Source organism: Apteryx mantelli, chromosome 8 (assembly GCF_036417845.1).
Source record: "Apteryx mantelli isolate bAptMan1 chromosome 8, bAptMan1.hap1, whole genome shotgun sequence".
NCBI classification, from domain to species: Eukaryota; Metazoa; Chordata; class Aves; order Apterygiformes; family Apterygidae; genus Apteryx; species Apteryx mantelli.
The window spans coordinates 12,248,394-12,269,579 of NC_089985.1; the positions used below are offsets into that span (position 1 = coordinate 12,248,394).

General features: G+C 41.3%; 1 protein-coding gene across 1 annotated transcript; it reads left to right on the plus strand.

Moving 5' to 3' along the window:
- Window positions 1-248: 248 nt before the first annotated feature.
- On the plus strand, window positions 249-16,907 carry NUF2 (NUF2 component of NDC80 kinetochore complex). The gene is made up of 13 exons (XM_013954088.1): window positions 249-419; window positions 1,498-1,572; window positions 3,770-3,846; window positions 4,578-4,639; window positions 5,604-5,701; window positions 6,368-6,441; window positions 7,867-7,963; window positions 9,299-9,361; window positions 10,124-10,261; window positions 11,264-11,404; window positions 12,210-12,385; window positions 14,971-15,106; window positions 15,882-16,907. Exons 1-13 carry the CDS (start codon window positions 297-299, stop codon window positions 16,029-16,031), a joined length of 1,410 nt encoding a protein of 469 aa, XP_013809542.1. The 5' UTR covers window positions 249-296; the 3' UTR covers window positions 16,032-16,907.
- The last annotated feature ends 4,279 nt before the right edge of the window (window positions 16,908-21,186 follow it).

Sequence of the window (21,186 nt, forward strand, 5' to 3'; positions counted from 1 at the left end):
ACCGGCCACAAGGGCTGACAGCATGCGGGGCGGGGGCGGCGGCGCTCCCGCCGCTCCCTCCTCCCCACAGCGCCTCCGCTGTCAACGGTCAACGGTCCGCGCGGGGGCGGAGCCCGGGGAGCTCCCGCCCTCGCCCCAGCTGTCGCTGATAGGCTCTGGGGCAGATCGGGGGCGTGGCGCACCGTGAGAGGCCGTTAGGGCCGTGGAGGAAGTGACGTCGGGGGCGGGGAGGAGGCGCCCGCCACATTCAAGCGGGCGGCGCGCGGCGCGGCCGTTGGCGGCGGGTGCTGGGCGCTATGGAGGTGCTGACGTTCCCCCGCTACAGCCCCGGCGACATCGTCACCTACCTCCGCGGCCACGTGCTGGCCGGCTCCGAGGCCCGGAACCTGGCCAAGGGCGACCTGTTCCCCAGCCCCAAGGTGCGTGTGCGTGTGAGTGGCGGGAGCGCGGCCGGGCCGGGGCGCCGCCTGGGGCGGGCGCGGTGGCGGCGGTGGCGGCGGCCCCTTCGGCGGGGGGCGCGCGGCAGTCGCAGGCCGCAGGGGCCGAGCCGAAGCGGCTGCTGGCGCCGCGGGGCGCTTGCCTGGTGGGGCGCTTCTGGGGCTCGGGCACTTTTCTTGCCCGCGAGCTGGTTTCTGAGGGGATCGCCCCCGCCTTGCGCGGCCTTCAGCCTTCCGCGGCAAAACGTTTCAAGTAGGGCGCTGAGTCTTCCTCTCCTGCTGGGCCGCTTTATTTCCTCGGGGCCGCAGGGCTGCCAACAGAGCTTCTCTGCGGTTCAGCTTGAGAGAAGCTTGCTCGGCCCTGCCTAGGAAGGGGATGGATGCCTGAATGGACGCACGTGAAGTTACAGGGCCTCTGCTTGTCTCTCAGCTCTGTGGGAGCTAGGTGAAAGTAGCCCCTGTGGTTGGTACAGCGCCGTAGTTTCAACAGCGTGTGATGGACCAGTGCTCTTAAATGGATCCTGCAAGAAGCGTTCCTGCCCGGTGTCCCCCCGTCTTCTGTTGGTCTGAGCATTACTGTGATCTCAGACTTGGCAGCAATCTCAAGAGAAGAAAAAGTGCCTTAAAGACCGAATGGATGCCCTAGTCAGATTGCCTGTGCTGCTGTGCAAGGGCTTGAGCCTGCTCAAGGAGGAGCTTGGCCCTGGGTAGGGCCAAGTGGTTGCTGATGTGGGGCAGGGTGGGAGGATATTTTTGTAGCAGCGAGACTGGTTTGTACTTATCGCAAAACAGTGATGTAGATGAAGAACTTGTTGAGTCATAGTTTTTTTTTCCTTTTAATAGTGTGATAAAGTACATTACTGTGCATTGGAGTTACTGTGTCTGTGACCTTTGGTATATTTTGGTGTCACTTGGTTTGAAAGCTGCTCAGTGAGGAGGAAAAGAATGAAATAGAGGACACAGATATGGCAGTTAGGTCTACAGCTGCCTGAAGTCATTACTGCCTTGTATAATATACAATATATTGGAAGACATATAATGTGTGTCCTTCCTCTTGCAGCCTGAAGTTTTACACATGATTTTCATGAGAATCCTGCAGAAGGTATATGGAATCCGCCTGGAGCATTTCTACATGGTATGTGTGTAATGGCAGGTATAATGGGATGTGTGAGGTAAATAATAAATATTGGCCCTACTAATTAAATGTTAAAGTATTGCCCTTTTTTGTATGTTCTGAGATCAGTAGTACACTGCAAGTAGTGTGCTGTTTTGTGTATGGTAACTGGATGAGCAGGAGCTTAGAAATCCTGCCTGTATTGCAGAAAACTCAGGGTGTTTGAGCTGCTGTATGGCACGGGGATCTGCACTGTCTCTGTTCAGGGAAGCAACTGTTTTGTTAAAGTAGGCAGGAGTGTGCGTGCAGTGTTGTAGTGCAGTCATTGTGGTGGGTTGTTTACTAGAGGAGGTTTCTTTGAACTGGGAGTATAATCTGTGTGTGGACTGTTGCTGTGGTGCTGCTGACTGCATCTGGGAATCTGCTTTGACTATTGCTGTTGTTCTGGAAGCTAGCTTCAGCTCAAGGCACTTCTTGAAAGAGTGGGTTTTTGGGTGTGCTGAATCTGAGTTTCTTATTTACCTCTTCCCCCCCCTCCCAAGGAGAGGAGACTGTCCTCTCTAAGATGAGAACTAGTGGTGGGCATCAAGAGAAGCTTGCTACCACCATAGGCTGTAAACAAGCCCTCTTTGGAGAACCCTCTCCTTTTGTGTTTAAGCTGTGGAGCTCCTCACTACAAGGTGTGGCAGGTGCCAGGAATGTACCTAAATTCTAGCAGAGGCTGGACAAGCTTATGGAAGAGGAAACCCTTCAAGAACAATTAAATCCAAAGACATGCTTTCTGGCCTTGAAAGTTTCTGAGCTGTTAGGGGCTGAGTATATACTCACTTCTTTTTTGTTTTGCTTTTTTAGGTTTGTTTCTTCTGGGGTGGAGGGCTTCCTTCTGCCTTCGTGCCCTATCCAGGCCTCTGCCTTTGGCCCTGGTGGGAAGAGGGTGCCAGCTTAGACAGACCATTAGATTGGTCTAGAATAGAAGTGAATTCTGCTTTTAGTGTTTGGTCAACTCCAGCTCTCCATTTGCTGAGTGGAATCTGAGGGGAAGTGTGGTTGATGGCCTGGATAAACTGATGCAGTGCTGATGTGATACTTAATGTATCTTCTGTCTCAGTTATACACAAAGTAATTCCTGCAAGCCAGGAAAAATAGTAGTCTCATGCCATTTTTGGATGAATTGAAAGGCAAAATCACATGTGCCCATGATAACTCAGTTATTCACACACAGTAACATTAATTTGGATATTGTATTATGAGGTTTTAAGAAGTTTTGGGCATTAGAAAAGGGGACGATATACCACTGCGTTCTCTTTCTGCATACTTCATGAAGCAGTTGGACATTGCTATTTTGGAATATTTAAAATAGTAGGTACTCTTCTTCTTGCTGTCAGGCATGTAATGCAGAGACTGTTGTTATCCACCAATCTTAAACAAATTAAAGCAATTGGTTTAGATTGAATTCCAAAATCTGTAATGTTGCTGCTTTATTTATTGTAGTCTTTTTATATTTTGACTAGCCAAAAGTGATACTGCTAGTAGAAGTGATAGCAGCCTTCAGCCTCTATTATAGTAGAGCTGTGAGTCAGTTCACACAAAAAATGGAGTGCAAGCAAGTTAATGTGCTTGACAACAGAAAAATAACTAGTATTTATGATATTCTGGAGGTGAGATGAATTACTCCTATTGCAAAGTGGTTTGTGTTTGTATTCAGACTTTAGTTGAAATCTGAAATATGGCTTGTGTGCATTAAACCCTTTATTGCCATGGCACACTGTCTCCTGAGAGTTAACTGCATTTCTTTGCTTTGAGAAGGAGAGATTTTAAGTTGAAATATGCAGGATGTACATCAATGAGCAGTTTTTGCTTCTAGATGGTGTTGTCTAGGGAGGATTTTTCCAGTGGCTTCATTTTGCAGTCTCTGAAAAAAATCCTAGGACACTTCTTCCTAGGGTGGATTTTTGCTACTTTATGATGACTATGTGAGTGGGGGTTTTTTTTGGGGGGGGGGGGTGAGGTGGGGTGGTACCTTATTCTTCGAGTTTACTAGAGAGAAGATCCATGTCCCACAGATGGAGCTTCACTAACTTGTGTTCCCCAGGGGTGTGGAGACCATCATTTGTGTATTTAATCTGTCTGAATGATCTTATGTTGTAGAAACAAACCTACCTATTTTCCTATAAGTATGCCGTGCTTACATATTCACTCTGCTCTCCTTACTGTTTAGATGCCTGTCAACGTTGAAATAATGTATCCACAAATATTTGAAGGCTTTCTACCTGTTTGTAACTTGTATATTCACATGTAAGTACAAGAGTTTGTTCAGTTGTTATTCCTTCTAAAGTTTCAGTTTAGAGGTAACGGGGCTTTTTTCCACCTTTGAGCTGGTGGTGGTTCCGCTGCTTTCTGGTTCTGAGCAAAATAAAATTTGCAGATGAGCAAGAGGCAGCAAAGTTGTAATAGAATAAAACTCTTGGCAGCTGTCTCTTGTCTAAATAAATGTGTTAGCTTTATTGTGATGACTAGGAGGCTGGAGTAGTGACTTAGTTTGGGGGGAGCAGGAGGCAAGTTGGAGCACGTAGCTGTACTCTGAATGGCCAGAGGTTCGCCATCATACCCCAAAAGGGATCTTAAGTACCTGTTATGTGGACTTGCTCTCTGAATTCTAGGTACCTTTGTTGCAATGATGTGAGTGTTTGACTTTAAGCTTCTCTTCAGTTGTAAGGAGAGAATGGACTCAGTTAAGCGAAGGAGTTTGCTGAAGCTTAACTAAGCTGAAATCTTGTTCTGTAGAAGCCTATTTTGTTTATCCCTGTGAAATACTGCAAGACTACAGAGTTTTTAACACTAATCTGTACACGCAGTCCTACTGTGTTAGTCTCCTGAGACTATTTCTTGTTGTTACGTGTTTATTGTACTTGGGCTCTGGGATAAGAGGACAATATTTATTTTCAGTGAACCAGTGAACATCTATAGTGCAATGGTCACTATAGTAATGGTCACTTCAGATAAGTTTGTGTTTTGTTTCCTTGCAGGGAGCGCTTTCTTCCGGTGTGCCGTGTTAATGATTTTCAAATTGCTGATGTTATAAACCCAAGTAAGCAAGTGCTTGTGATCCTCTGTGTCCTATTGGGGCGTGGGGGGATTGGGGTGGTGTCACTTGATATCCCGGCTGCTTTCTTCCTCACTTGGCAGAGTCAGATGGGTGTCTAGTATTCAGAACTGTCCCTGGCTACCAGCTACTCTTCTGATCCTCGCTGTGCCCTTTAGACAAGCTGGTTCAAATGAGCAGTTCCTCATCTTATTCCTTATGTAGGCTAATTCAATTAAATTATTTGTGTGGGGGGTTCTGAATGTTACAAGTCTATCCTACTACTAGTCTGGAGATCAAACTGTGATGCTCCTGAAATGGTGTAAAAATACATGGCAGTGAAAATTTTCCTGAAAACTCTGGAGTTCTATATGAATTTCTTATGCAAATATCTCTGTAGGAAACAGTTAAATTTTTAAATTTGCTCTTCTGTCCTTCCAATTCCCAGCTGTGGTGATTCTGGTATGACAGACAACTTAGAAAAGGCTATTTTGAAGAACTCTTTCACTTCTGGGTCTGTCTTGTCTAAGACATTTGAGACCTTTCTAATCATCTTCCTCAAAGTTTGATTGGAATAGAGCCAGAGAGTCCCCATAGTTCAAGCAGCTATTTTCAATTAGCCTGATAGTTACAGTGGTTTTCTGTCTTCAGAGTTTTATCGGAGATTGCTCTTTCTCCCTGTTTTTTTTTTATTTTAATATGAGCCTGCATTTTAAGTCTTTCCCCTAGATGCCCATTTCTATTTGTTAAATTGCATAGAATCATTAAGGCAGTGTAAGTTCATAGCTTGGTGCTAGTTTTTGTGTAGTTTGTGAAAGTTTTGCCTGTTACTGATGGGGAGGCAGAGGAAGACAAACCCTGTTTTTGTAATTTTTGTCTCTTCTCTGAATTATGCTTTGCCCAACTTCTTCTAAGCAATTGCAATGCACGTGGAGACCAAAATAGTGATTGTTTGCAATTCCAATTTCAGAAGCAAAGAGGACAGCTCGCTTCTTGAGTGGCATTCTCAACTTTATACATTTCAGAGAATCGCGCCGTGGAGTCTACTTGGAATTACAGTCGAACTATGTAAGATTAGATGCCATGTTATTCCTGATACTTGCTTAAATATAATTAATATTAACCTAGGTCTGAAAGCATAGAGGTTGTGTTTTTTAACTGCCTGTTTAAAAAACGTGTTGGAGTCTTCAATGTAGCCACATAATGTATGAAGGTGCCAGTTTAATATAGGTAAAACTTATTGTACTACAACATTACAGGTTATGAGCCAACACAGCTACTGTAAAAGTTTTAAGGAAGACTTTTTGAAATGCCCTTAAGGAGAGAAGCTTATTAGTTTAGAACTTTCTTTTAATTCTGGGCCATGTCAGCTCCCTGCCGGAAAGAAATGTGGCTACCTAAAGAGTAGCTGGGCTTGTTGATGTAAAGGTTTCTATATGGTATGATAGCCAAAATACTACTTAAGTAGTATCATCTGAGTTTTTTCCAGTAATTTGTTTGATAGTTGAACCTGAGAAGTGGAGATTTGGACACCTTGAATCATCCTGAGAAATGGCAAATGTAACAGTCATTGGACTGAATCTAAAACTGCTAGTAGTTACTTTTTTGAATATCTCAGTGGTATAGAGATGGTGCATTTCAAGTGAAATACATGATTAGCAGAGCTCTGAGAGAACCCAAGATGTAAACCATATTCCCCCAAGATAAAAACATCTCCACATAATTAATTTGCAGAAATCGGCTATGGAGAAACTACAACAACTAGAGACAGCAAATCAAGAGGCAGCAATGAAGCTGGAGAAGCTGAAGTGAGTATGAGGAGCAGGAGCTGAGATGCACTAACTGCCTTGGCTAGCTCTCCTGTTCACAGTGCACGTGTGGGGTGTCTAACTAGGAACTGACTAGTTGAGCTGTGTGGTTTGACAGAAGTGACTGATAACAACAGACTTCTCTAAACTTGGTCTAGTTATTGGACAGCCCAACCAGTGCTCAGAAGTGTTTTCTCCCCCCCCACCCCCATCTGTTGCAGATAAAGTAAAAGTTCCTCTTGGACTAGAAGAAAAATACTTACTTTCAGTAATGTGTGTGGGTTTTTGCATGTGTGACTAGTTTGCTGTGAAGGGCAGACTCTAATTGTGTAGAGGCAATAAGTTGAGACAGTAGTTAACTTTGTTTAATGGCAGTGAAACATATCTTGCTTTCCTCAAGGTTTTCTTTCAAATTGTCTAGCTTCTCTTCCTCACCACGTGCACCCACATGCTTTATAACTTGGTTCTGAAAGCAGAGTAATATTTTTGTACTTAGGGCTATTTCTCAAAGTCTGTTTAGGAGTCTTTAATTTGGGCAGACTCAGCTTCTCCTTTGACACTTGACTGACTTTATTGTTTAGCCTCCTGGGGAAGCAAGCCAGGAAGTAGAAAGCTGTTTCTGTTGGGTTGCACTCTGTTATAGCACAGGCTCTTCTGGTGTTAGGCTAGAAGAGCTGTTGTCGGAAAATAGAAATATGACTTTGGGAGTGCATGGTTGATTTGAGAGGATGCTGTATTTTGTATCTCGGAGACTGGTAGAACTTTCTTGGCTGATTTGGTATTTTAGTGATATGTCTCAATATCTCTTACATAGCTGTAGGAGGTTTTAACTCAGAGGGGTAAATTTGTCTTAATTATTAGGCATGTTTTTCCTCTTCTCAGTTTCGGGCTGTTTAGTGCTGCTGTCCATGTCTTTGTGCTGACAAGTTTTGTTTTGCTCATAGATAATCGGTTGAAGAGATGGTTACTTTCCTAGACTGCTTCCAAAACAAAATGGGTTTCTTCCTTGATAGCTTTTCTTGGTATATGCTAGACAGGAGGCTTTCCAGCTAGCTACAGGTCTACCCTAGTATAAGCTGTTTCTGTGGCAAATACTATTATGCAAACTTTGTAAATCCAAATCACTACATAAGTTGGTGGAAGTGTTGTTCTTTTGTGCTTGTCTGTCTTAGATATTATCTTTTAAATCTGCAATTCCCTCTTTTATTTTTGTACCACCTCTGTCTAAAATAGCTCCTTAAATTAGCTACAAAATCTTCTAAACCAAGCAATGTAAGCTATTAATTTGAGACCATCTTTCTCTGATCATCTAAGCTGTTGAGTATTAATTCTTTTTAGAGTGATTGTTTTATCCTCTATACTCTGACCTCACTGTCCAATATCTTGATTTTTTTATTTTTATTTTTTATTTTATTTTTTGCTTAGCACTGTTCCAGTAGAACAGCAAGCGGAGTTCAGGCAGCTGTCTGATGACATTCAGGAATTGCAGCAACTGCTAAACCACGACTATCGTCGGAAAACAGTATGATCTCTTTATGTGTTTCTCTGGAATGCTGCCATAGCTTCTGATCATGGATGTTCCTTGTTTCTGTGTGTTTTTTTTCTTGTTTTTTTTGTCTCCCTCCCCCTATTCTTATGAAGAATAAAGAGGACTTTTCTGATTTAAAACAAAAAAGTCATTACAACACCACATCCTTTTTAATCCCTACCACTAACTCTTTGTTTACTTGTAAGGAATGTGAAACATACTTGGAATCAGACTTAGGGTATTCTGCTCTTTCTTTTTAAAATACATTGTTGTGATGAATTTAGAGATACCTGTTTTATTGTTAAAAATGATATGTCTATTTCCCCGTTAAATTTTTGTTTTGTCTTGCAATTGAATTTGAAGGATTAAATCAGAACTGAGGGTGAGCTATGTTGGGAAATAAGCTGAGGCCTAAGAAGGGTTGCCCAAGGAAATACCCTAGAAAAAGAGCAAAGGTGGTGTTGGTAGGGAAGACTGATACTTTCCAGCAATGGCAGCTTTCCTCTAGGTCTCATAGGTAACCTTTTCAGCCACTTTAGAGAGAGGGGAAAAAAATCACCTGCTTAGTATTTTTTGGGTGTTACTTTAAGCTGTGTCTCTACTATTAATATTAACCATGTTTCACCTACTTATTACTGGGGACCTTGTGTATTAATGTAGGTCTTCTCAAAGTAAAAACAATGCCTCTGACAAAAGAATGTTGTGCCTGTGTGAGTGTGTGCAACAAACTGCCAGGGTGATAAGAATAGAGGAAAGGAAATGGTACCAGCATTTGCTGGTTGGGATGGAGCTGGGATGTGAAGCATGACATGGAAGCATGCTGAGCAGGTTTTGGTGTGGTACTGCAGGGAAGGGAACTGATAGCGTGGTACAGAGGTAGCTGGTTTGGCTTTTGGGAGCTAGGGGCTCTGTTCTTGTTTTCTGCTCTACCTGCCCGCTCTGGAGAGAGCCTTCATAAGTTGGTGCCATCCCTCATCCCTGTTTCAAGTTACCTACTGCTGCCTGCATCCCTAGTGCTCCCAGTGGCTTTTCAACAATGTTCTCCCTCCCTGTATTTTAAGTTTTTATGGACTGCTATTTTGTCCGCTAGCTGCGGCACTCCAAAGAAACCATCAGTGAGATCTAAATAGCAATGAGGTGTGCTACATTAATTGTGGCTAGCGTCTGGGAGATTAGCTTGGTGTAATGTAGCCTCTTCCCCGAAAGAGTCTTAACCCATACTAGGGCAAGCGTCTCTTCTGCAGACAGATCTATAGTAGAAGAGAAAAGGAGGTGGTAGTTGTAGAGATGCTTCTATTCTAAGTTTGTTGCTTTTTTTTTTTTAACTAGACAGCTTTGCAAGAAGTGATCTCGCAAAAAAAGTCAGATATTGCAGAGAGGACCCGAAAACTGGTAAGTGTACCTTGATATAGGCTGTAGTTTAAATTCCAGTTCAGCTAACTGATCATTTTTCTCTCTTTAAGATCGGGTTATTCTTGGAGCTAGGTAATGTGATAGTTCAGGAGGTGATTTTTAGCTTTTTAAACTGTTTCAGCTTCACTTTTCCCATGGAAACTTTTCTGCAGTGGGTTGTTTTGTTGTGAACTTTATAAATGCATGTCTCTGCAGCTTAAAGCTCTGTGCTTATTCAGGAGGCTGATCTGTTAATGGGCAACAAACCTGAGCTTCTAGGAAGCTACAGACTTGTGTTACATATATAGAATGACTAATGGGGAAATACACTGACCTGATAGGAGGAGAAGTCGGGAGTTTGAGAAATTGCACAGGAAGTGTGGTGCTCTTCTACTAGGATGCCACAGCTGGCTTTGAAACCCTGCAGTGATTTTGTGAGTTGCCCTAAGAGAGGGGTCCTGAAGGAGAGAGCTGCTAGCCATGTGTATTAGCTGGCAGGCTTTTTGTGGAATGCTGGTTAATACTGTTCTTGCAACTTGGTACTGCACCACTGTAAGCATGTTCAGGGAGAAAAGTAGGCTGTTAATTGTTTTGCTTGTGGATGTTGGCACTATTTAGAGTAACTTTTGTTTCTAAAGCAAATTTCCTAATGAGGAATGGGATACAGCAGGGAAAAACCTGTCTAGTCATAAAATTCTGACAAACTGTGCCTCACAACTCTTTGCTTAGATTGCTAATAGCAAAAGTGTTTGTTTTGACTAGAATGAGCTCAAAGTGACGATGGCTGCTTTGAAAGAAGAACAAGAGCAGCTGAAATCAAAAATTGTAGAGAGTCCAGAGGAACTGAAAAACTACAAAGAGGTGATGAAAGAAACTGTTAAGAAACTCAAGAAAGCCAAGGTGAGTGTTTTTTTAATTTCTTCTCCTTTGTACAAGAAGGCATTCTATCAGAGAAAGCACATGGTTCTTGCTGAACTCTCATCTTGAACTGATACTGGACTGGTTTATATTTCTAGTCAAAAATCAGCAGTATGGTGGCTAGTCTGGAATTAAATTCTTCATCACAGCTTCAGAGAAAACTGAAGCTTATTTCCATAGGATCATTGTATGTTATCTTTTTGCCCCCCTCCCTTCCCCCCCCCCCCCCCAAAAAAAACCAGGCTTGCAATCACTGGTGCTTTGTCTCTAATGAGTAATTGTTTATTTACAAAACTAGGTGTAGAACTCTAATCCTTTCTACCTGCCTAGCTGCCTGCTCTCAAGAGGTGACATTATTTTGGCAGCTCACAAATACTATGGACTTTAGAACAGATGCTTCATGTGATCTGTGTTCTTACTTGCTATTTCTGTAATTTATGGCTGTCTCTACTAGTATACTGAATATTTTCTTGAGTTCTTTTCCTAGCTTGTTACTATGGAAAAAAAAGCACAATGTCCAATCTTTAAATGTTTGCTGCTCACAGCTGCTCATGCATCAGTGAAACTTGCCTAACTTTCTCTCCCTAGGTATTTTTGTTCCAAGAGATGGAACTTTTATTGCTGTAATTCCAGACATCTGTTTTTGTCTCATGTAACTACTGTTTTATCAGTACAGAATTTCTCCACTGTATAACTTTTTTCTGTCCTTATAGCTTTTGTAACAATTTGGTTAGTACAGCGTAAAACACTCTCATGTCCTTACTTTTTTCTTTTTTTCTTCTCCTCTCCAGAATAAATGCTTTTGTTTGTAAACTGAAAACTTCATTTTGGCAACAACTAATTGTGTTTCTTAATTCCCATGTACATTAGACAATGAAGGAATGGATACAAAAGTCAATATGCACCAGAACAAAATAACCTCCAACCCCCAAAGCCATTTCTATTAAACCTTGTGTGTGCTTTTTTGTTTCATTTTTTGTTTAGCAAGAGGTTATAGAGAAATATGAAGGTTATCGAGACCTAGTTGAGATTCTGCCATCATGCCAATTGGAGGTGCAGTTATACCAAAAGAAAATGGAAAGACAGGGAGCAAATGTGGAGAGACTGGCCAGTGTATTATCAGAGGTTTGTATTACAAAAGTTATATCTAGTTAAGGGGAATTAATGTCAAAGCAAGACAGGTGATCATTATTAAACATCTGTATCCTGAAAGTTCCCATCTCATGTCTGCTCCAAAAAGAAAGAATTCTGATAACTCAAAATCTCAGTTTAAGAAACATCAGTAAAACATAGCTGTTGCTTTGCTGCACATCACTAACTAATGTACTATTGACCACCTTTAATAGTCAAAGTCCCTGTTGCCATAGAAACTTGACCTAAAATAGTTTGAACTGTCTTAGGGTTATTGGTAGGAAATGATGGAGGAGGAGGAAAATGCGGGTTAGTCTCTTCTGCCTGTAGTATAGAAACTAAGAGCAAAAATTACTACTTCAAGGACAGTCATGTCTTAAATGTGTCTAATTTTATTGATATTACCAAGCCAGTCTTTCACTGGTGAAATGTTTGTCACAATACAGTACCTTCCTAATTACTATTCAGTTTTAGGAAAAATGCAATTATTGAGATTTGAAAAATGATATGTAGTCTTTCTGGATATTTGTACAGCATATGTTCAATTATTCTTGACTAAGAACTATAGCAGAATATAGTAGTTTCTGTAAGTCATACTAATTGATGTGATCTTAACCATTCAGATGTATTTCATACAGGATAAAGATTAGGGAGCTTGGATTTTATAGGAAGAATTAATTAGCAATTAGATCTCTTTAAAAGTAGGAAGCCAACTCTAATTTTAGTAAACTTCTAATAGGGTATATTGCTTTAACACTTTTCCCCATTTATGTTTTTCAATGCTTTTTACATACTCCAGGTCAGAAATCTAGAGGACCAGTTTGAGAGTGCCCAGATAGAGCTGAAAAAGGGGAAGACAGATGAAATGTCCTTAAAGAGACTGGTCACTGCAAAGCAGGAGAAGCTATCTACAACTGAAATACGGATAAAAAAGAAGCGTGAAGATGTTGAGCAATATAAGCACACTGTATTTGAGTATGGATGAGTTGACATTTCTGCCTGATGCTACTTACTATCTTGGTTAGGTGCTACCAAAGTTCATGTGTTTGTACCAGACATAGCTTAGCAATAAGAAGAAAATGAGTGATGTGGGATAGCTTTGTATGAAGACCAGTAATGCTGTAGGCAGGGACTTGGGGTCTCAAATCAATAATTGCAATGTGACTTGACAGCAATTCTTCTATTGGATTACTAATTTAATTTATAATGCTTATTCTTGATTCTTTTATCTTCTTAAAGAGAATGTCACATTGGGATAATTTTCCAACTTATCAGACTTCAACAAAGCCCCATTTGCCTTTCATGAATTTTTCATAATTTCCCTTGCCACTTTTGCTCATTATCAAAGATGTTCAAGACCCATGGGGAAATGGGGCTTGTATCTCAGAGGAGTATTATCCTGACATGATGCTTCTAAAACAAAAGGAAGAGTGTCATTTGATCAAAGCCTTTCAGCCCATCTTCCTTCCTACTTTATGCTAAAGGCAAGTCGCAAGGCAATATTTATAGCGCAGCAGTGACTGCAGTAGCAAACTGCAGTATTGTCAATGCAAGGTCATGGTGTCACTGTGAGATTAGAAGTGCTGAGATGTAGTGGAGAAAGTTTATTAAACAACAATTTTTGTATACTGGAAGATACAAAGGAAATATGGAAAATCATTGCCTGAGTAGACTGAGTATGGTGGAGAAAGGCTTTTTCCACATAACTGAGATTGGTAACTAAGGTTTAGAGTCATGCTGAAAGGCTTTAGTGGTGTGCAAGATTACCAGGCCTCCTTTGCTCCTTATATAGTGTATTGTACCAGCTAAGCTAGACTGGAAGGAAAAATAGCTTTTAATTAAATCAAGAATGAAAATAATGTAGTTTAATGCTCCTTTATTTTAAAAGTTGCTGCCAGTTTATCCATTTTTGATGTATTAGATATTTCCCTGGAGTGTTGAAATTAGGTCTCTTGGTAAGAAAGAGGGGAAGGGAGGTAACCCTGGCTTGAAAACAAGTTTTCACTGATGAGTAAGAGAATTTGTCCTGACTGTTGCCTTGAGATAGAAAGGTGTAAGTAGGCAAGTTTGAAAACAAGTGATTCCAGCCATTCTTGAGAGAAAGCAGCTGCTACAGTTCCATCTGTAGTTCCAACTGTAATTATTATACAAACTGTCTGTATAAATTGGTGGGTGTTTTTTGCACTTGAAGTAGGAGCAGATTTCTTGCTCCTAGTCTAATCCTCTGCTGATTACACAGCAGCTCACAGTTGAAGCTATCTGAATTTATCTGCAAGTTAGGGAGATATTATTTGTTCCTGTTTGTTGCAATTCTAAGGTGATGGCTCCATACTACAAGAAATCTGGGGTCTGTCAGTTCAGAACTTCCTGCTCCTCTCCTCTTTGCTTCTCCTGTATTCAGTGGGAGAGGAACAAGCAGCTTCCCTAGTGGGTTTAGGAGAGGGGAAATGAACTACTAAACCTTGTGGTGCCAAACTGCTAGTATTATATAAATTTGGCCTAAGGATTATTCTGTTCTGTCACACTGTGTTTAGTATACTATCTAAATACTTAATGCACCACTGGAGAGTGAATGTCCTGTTTTTTTTCCTCCCCCAGGGAGATAAAGTGTGTGCATAGGTAGCAATTATTATGTGTGCAATTATGTTGTGGATTGGCAGCAGGGTTGAGGATGTCTTTTGACAAAGATTTGGAAGATGGCAAGAGTTGTGATAGTCCTTGGTAGCTGTAAAAGCTCATGTCATGCCTCAATCAGCCAGGGAAAATTCTGTTTTCTGCAATTGTGGGCAGTGCAGGAACAGTTTCTCTCTGCCAGAAGAGTGAATGACTACATGCTTTATGTATGAAACTTTAGGTGTTGATGTGTATCTTTGCCTGTGACTCGCAAGGGCTGCACAGGGTGGAGGCTTGGGAATAAATAAAGGTTGGGTGGATTGGCTGAGATGGTGAATTTAGGGTGCTTGACATGGTGCTTATGTTTGAGATGCAGGGAAAGGATAGGCTTGAAGTTGGATATAACATTGGTATGTGGGACTGGAGCTGTAACTTGATCAAAGGGGATTTGAGGCTGAGGAGAAAGTGTGGCTTTCGGCTATGCTCAGATGTGAAGTGCAGCTATATCATTTCTAACCCTGGTCCGGTGGGTTGCTGACCTTTGGACAGGGCTCTCCGCTGAAGTCTGCACTGTATTACTCAAAGGCAGGAAGATACAGCGTCCAGCTGGTTGCTGCTCTGAGCTGGGCCAGTGTCGCTGGAGTCATTTGAGCTGCCTTGACTGACAACAATTGAGCATTTTCAATGCATACCCGTAACTCCTCTTTGAATTTAATTTTTTTGTAGCTAAGCAGTGCTAGATTTTTAAGGATGAGAAAAGCTTTCTGACAGTGTGATGGAAACGAATCTATTTAGCTGTGCTTGCAGGGCAAGTAAATCTTGTACAGCATTGACTCTAGAACTGCTATTTTCATGTTCGTAAGATGCAAGCTCTGCATGTGGAGTTGAGTTTAATGTTTAATCAGTTGAATGGCTTAGCACTAGTTTTCATAATTTTTCTTCTTTAGGTATTGTAACAGAGTTCAGGAAAAGAGAGGGGCTGTATATGAGAAAGTGACGGCAATTCATAAAGAGATCCAACAGACAAGATTCAAAATCCAGCAGTTGAATGAGAATGCTGAAAAAGAAGAAATGAAAGCCAAGGTGAGCTTTTTTCTTAAAGGAATCCTGTTTGGAATTTTTAAAACTGACTTCAAGTTGGGCTGTGTTAAAGTCCGCTCCTGTGGTTAAGAAGTAGCTGGAGGTGAAGGAAGTCTCATTGGCCTTGCAGAACCAGTAAGCTAAGCGGGTGGTAGTTAAGGTGGATAGTTGGAAGGAGGGCATTTTCTGCTTGTGGTTCCACAGGGGCAATAGGGCTTGTGCGTGACAGCCCACAGGAGAAGTGGACTTTGCAGACCTAAGAGAAGCCTGTGAGATGGTGTGATTACCCAGCATTTTAGGAGGTGAAATTAAACTTGTCTTCCCTTGCTCTAGTGACAGATACTGTACCAGTAGCTCATGATGTGCTTTTCTGTATCATGATACTCCCATCATCTCCTCTTTGTTCACTGCTGGAGTACTGTCTCTGCTGGAGGAGGATGGTAGCAGTCACAGTTATGGAGGGCTTGGTCACACAGGCTGACACAGATTGGGATAGTAGCAGTGTGAATACTGGGCCTGACAATCATAGTATTGTGAGCATCAGAGTTGCAATAGAATAATAATACTGGGAGTTTGCTTGTGGCTACACCTATGTTTCTGGTGTGCTATAGCTTTCCTCTGTTCTGTGGATGCTTTTTCCTAAGCCAGGGGCAAGATAGCTTTGAAATCACTCAGGACCACCAGACCCACTGTCACTTAAATCCCTGTAAAGCATAAACCTTTGCTGATGGATTTTTTTTTTCTTCTTCTTTTTTCTTCCTTTATCTCCTCTTCCTAGGAGATATACCTTAATTTGAAGGCTGGGTTGGAGAAGCGTCATGACTCTCTCATAAAGACAGCAAAGAGTTATGCAGCCTCAAGAGAAGATAAAATTGCTGAACTGAAGAAGGGGCTACTTGGAGTTCAGACTCCTGGAAGTAGTTCTTAAACCTGCCTTCACTTCTACTCCATTTGGATTATGTTTATGCTTGTATCTGAACCTGAAAGCTTATGCTTTGTGTAGGATGCGTTACTCAAGGCAAAAAGCAACTTTCTCAAAAACCATGTCAAAAGACATTTAGCTTTATAGGCAGATCCTGGTGTTGTCAGCTAGCTAATGTGGATAAGGAAAGACTTGGTTCAACCAGTGTTTGTTGTTTTGGTCAGTATCTGATTTTAGTCATAAGAATGCAAGTGTTGCTAACACCAAGTTGTTTCCACTTAGAAGGAATCCTTCCATTTAGAAGGAATTCTGCTTTTGCAGATATTGTTCTGCAAATGTTGATCTTGACAACCTGTGGCTTTGGTCTGGCCGGAATGGACTCACTGTTCAAAATAAGTCAGTAATATATTCTACTTCTATTTTTCAATTATGATTAAATCCTGATGAAGCAGTAGTGTCTTCCGTGTAAACACTAGCTTACTCTATTCATGAACATTAGTGACTATGAGAACTCCCAAGGGTGTCATTTTAGTTAACGTTGCAGTGTCTCTAGAAGCTTGAACTCATTGTTTCTGCCCTGTGTGGTATTGAACACTCTTTTGTGTCTGTTTAGGGTAAGTCTCTGTTTGGGACATTAGCTTGCAATGGTCCTTAATATTTGCTACAGTGCTTTGGAAATGTTTTTGATTATTAGAATAAATATAAAATGTTAATTTTTAAAATAGTTGATATAAAGATATTTAACCCTATTTCTCTGTTATGTTTTTCTCCCTCCCCTCTCTCCCAACTGACTGTTCTTTACTTGGCATAAGATTCTAACTGAAAAATAAAATTTGGTTTGTATGTTCATAAGAATGGATACTAATAAAAGGTATTTTATAATGACGGGGGGGTTGTTTTTCAAGCCTGTGTAGATAGCATCTTTCCAGTTTTGGTTAAATATTCAGTTTCTCTTATTTGCTAGAGTTAGGAACAGTGGGTGATCATGGCTTTTAAAGCTCTTTTTACTGAGGCATCAGACCCACTTAAGGTTTTGATTTAAGGGTGTGTGTGGGGGTTGTTTTTTTTCCTGCATTACAGCATTGACATACATACTCTAATGAAAACCTGTGTTACGTTGCAAATCTTTACCTAGTACAGTTTCTCATACAGTTTTCCCATTTCCACCAAATATAGTCTGTATGTAGTAGGCTGCTATTCTATGTACCACAACATAATGTTTTTTCAAATGAGTGAATGCACTTTTCAGTCCAACTGTCCTGCAGTGTCCTGTAACAATTTCTGGTGTAGAGATCTGGAAGTCTTAACTGCTGATGTAGCTGATCTTGCCAAGAGATAATGATGTTAGGTACATGAAAGGTACAGAAACAATCTTCATTGATTTCCACACACTTAGGCACACATGGAATAATTAGGGATGTTCCAAGTATTCTGCTTTGAAAGTGAATTTTTAATGAATCTCCCCTTCCATGCTGTATGTTAAAGCATTATGTTCTCCATTTACAAGTGCGGAGATAGTATCTGTAGGTGTCAGACTAGAATCTATGTTAGGGCTTAGGGAGTGGAGCTTTTTTTTTTTTTAAAAAAAAAAAAAATCTGCAAGGAGCTGCTGCTTTTTCATTGGCAGCACTTGCTGATGAACTTGATGTCTGTGCAAAACTGCTATCCCGTGATCAGTTTTTTAGGCATTGGCAGGTTTACAGTATTCTGAATTGCTTAAAACAGACAGCACAGATTGTGTAGAGTTTTCCCTGTGCTTTCTTGCAGTACCCCTGCCTTTCTTCTCAGTCTAGCCTATGTCCCAGCCTGACAGTGGTCAAGAAACTAAGCATTCTGTCTTTAACTTCTCCAAGAAGTCTGGAGTGAGTTTTTTGGGAGGTTTTGGTGATGCTATAAAAACAGCATTTAGAGGTTAGAGCAGCTTCTCCCCTTCAAGAAAACCCTGGAACTTCTTTATTGTTGGGAAACTGGTGTTGAAACTAGCAAGTTACAGATTGAGATGTATCCTGAAGCTGGTAGAAAAGAATAGGTGGGCTAGACTTGCTGGAGGAGACCTTCACAGCCTTGGATTACTATGGATTGCTTGTGTTTGAATAAGACAGACTCTGTTAAAGGAGTTTTCTGGGTGAGAGTCTTCTGGCTTCTCTGGCAAATCATCAGGTGTGGCTCTTTTTTGTGGGTTTTTGTTTTTCTCAAATGTAGCAAAGTAGTAATTTGATCAAAGTCCCTTTTGTGAGTGAAGGCTTAGAAATTGCCTCTGCCACATGCTTCCAGAGCAGGACTTGATTTCATGAACCTAATATGCTAGAATTTCTTGAATTAGTTTCTGAGTCTGTGATATCAGGCTTTAGAAGAGCTTCATATAGAAGTAGCATATGAAATTAATGGAGTATCAGTTGCTGCTATACAGCTTGGCATAGCATCGTTTAAATTTATAGTTCTATGAGATTATATAGTGTAAAAAGCTTCCTGTCTGCAGCTTGTAGCAATTTACATTGTAGTGATTGGGCTGCAGGGCTTTCTGGTCTTACTTGATTCAAATGTTTAATTACTAACCCTATTTTGCAAGCAATGAAGAAGCCAGTCCTACAGGAAAGCAGTCTTGTAACAGACTTTTTTAAAAGTTACACTTTGCTCTGCATCCTACTGCCTTAGAGACAGGCGTAAGTGGTCCGGCATTAAAATCTCACACGTGCACACTTATATGCGTATGCTGTCTCACCTTCTTCCAGTGCAATTGGCATTAACTCATTTCAGTTGCCTATTAGGCTAAAAATATTTTGCTGTAGTTCCTTCAGCAAAGTCCTTAACTCTTGTTTTATCAATGCTGCTTAATTTATTTTATTATTATAATACTCTTCTCCCTACCTCTTCCTTTTAGCACAACTTTTATGTGTGAGAGAATATCTTGTTGTTCTTTGGTCATAAGCAACTTTCAGAGAGGTAACCTTTTTGCCTCTGACACTAATGATTGTCAAACCTTTTATTCCACAGCTGGCTTGTTTAATGGCTGATTTGTTTGTAGTACAGAACTGCTTCTGGTGATCTTTGGAAAACTAGGGCAGAATATGGTCCTAATCTGAGCATACTAACCTATGTCAGAGAATTTCAGGTTTAACATTTAGTCATCTTTCTATGAATGCCCTGTAAACTTGGCTCTAAACCTCTGCTTGCATGCTAGAGTTGTCTTCTCTGCCTGCGTACAGAGTTCCTCTTTGGACCAGAAAGTATGTATTCCTCTTCAGTAAGAGACAAACTTAGGCTTGAAAGAGGCAATGAGATGATCCTAAAGAAATTTAACAGGTTCTCGGTGTGGTCCATCCAGACTTTCCCTGCTGTTCTGGATATTTCCTTGATCATAAGGATTATGAAGATCTGTTAGCACAATGACAGCACATACGACATGTTATCTGTAGAAGGATTTGTAGTGTTCTTTGCTAATTTTAAGAATGTTAAAAGGTCTACTCAGGGGTTTTCCTAGTGTTGGAAAACTAGTCCTGGGATTCTTTCTCTATCTTTAAATCAAAACACTTTTTTGTAGCTATATCTGGCAGAAAGATAAGAGAAAGTCAGTTCTTTACAGCTGATCTTCCACACTTCTTCCACATCTTCTACACTCAAAGTATTCTTCCATGTAAAGGATACTACTTAGATGTACCTCAATTTTTTTCTAATTTGAAATTGGACTACTGAGAGCACTTCTTGTGTCCCTTGCTTCCACCTCTTTCAACACCCCAGTCTCCCAAAACAAAGGTCCCACACTGTCAGGGCTGACTTAACATTTCATGAGGTGTATCTCTATGTACTTCATCTTATTTGGGCAAAATGAAACCCTTTAGGAAGATCCTTTGTAGTAGAGAGATTTCTATGCTTGCCTGTTTCTAGCTGGAGACTATTGCAGATAGCAGCCTGTATCTGGATGTATTAAGGAAGAAGTTAGCTAGAGGTGACATCTGGGTGAGAGTGCCCTCCGCCAGGTAACTCTGATGCCACCCTACATTGACACAGAGCAGTGCCCAGGCACTGCTTCATGCTCTGATGTAGCATGGTCCGGATCTTACTAGAGCTTTCCTCTAGGAAACCTGTCTAGATCAGGGAGCAGCTTAGAGTCGCTGAGAAGGCCAGTGTGAATACAGCTCATCACTGAGACAGGAGGTCAGTTTCCAGGAGCAGGAAATTTAAGATGGATTGTCTGTCTGTCTGTTCACAGCCAGCTCAAATGCCTTCTTCCTTAGAGCTGAACACTTAGTTTAGAATTAAAAAAAAAAAAAAAAAGGGGGGGGGGATGTGGGTAGAGCAGAGTGGAGGATATGGAGCTTATCAGCCAATTTATAATATGGAGCTGCTGCACTGGTGGGAGAGGGTTGTATTTTAACACAGATGAAAATATCTCCTCTTACAAGCTCAGACATTTGAACACCCAGAGTGTATGTATGGACAACACACTTGAACTTCCTGTTTGTGCGTACCCTTCTTTTTTACAGACTTTACACACCGCCTAAGCTATTGAAAAGGAAGATGAGTGTATCCTGCCCACTAGGATAGCACTCGGTCTTAGAGGGAGTACCTGGCTTTGCTCCAATTTTTTGAAGAATTGAAAACAGCTTTGGAATCTTTGTAAGTAGAAAATTTAGTAATGGGGTTAGATGGGAAGTGGGTGGACACCTTAGCCTTATGGCTCGGCAGAATTATGTGTACAGGAACAAAGCCTTCTTAAGGTTAAGAGGCTGTTTGTGATACCTCCTTCTGCTTCTTGAGCCTTGCTGTTTCTCTTCTTGTAAAGGAAGGAAGCCTCTCTTTCCTTTCCTGCCCTGTCTACACTCAAATAAGGTCTTGCTGGAAAAAAGCTCTTCCAGAGCTTTCTCAGAAGCCTTCTTTCTGGTAGGCGTTGGCCAATCAAAGTGAACAGGGCTGAGTTAGGTCAGAAAGTTCTGTATTTTTCAACAATTACTTTGTGGGACCTTTCTGCTTTGATTGTACGATGTGGTGGAAGAGGAAAGATATAGCTGTGTTTGGCCACTTGGTGGGGCTGTTGTCACAGGTAGTGGTGTTTTATTTCTAGCACAGTTTGGCTAAGGAAGCCACAGGAAGCTTGCTGAATCTGTAGCTCCAGAATAATAATTTCACAGCTTCACACTTGTATATTCTAGGACTAGCCAGG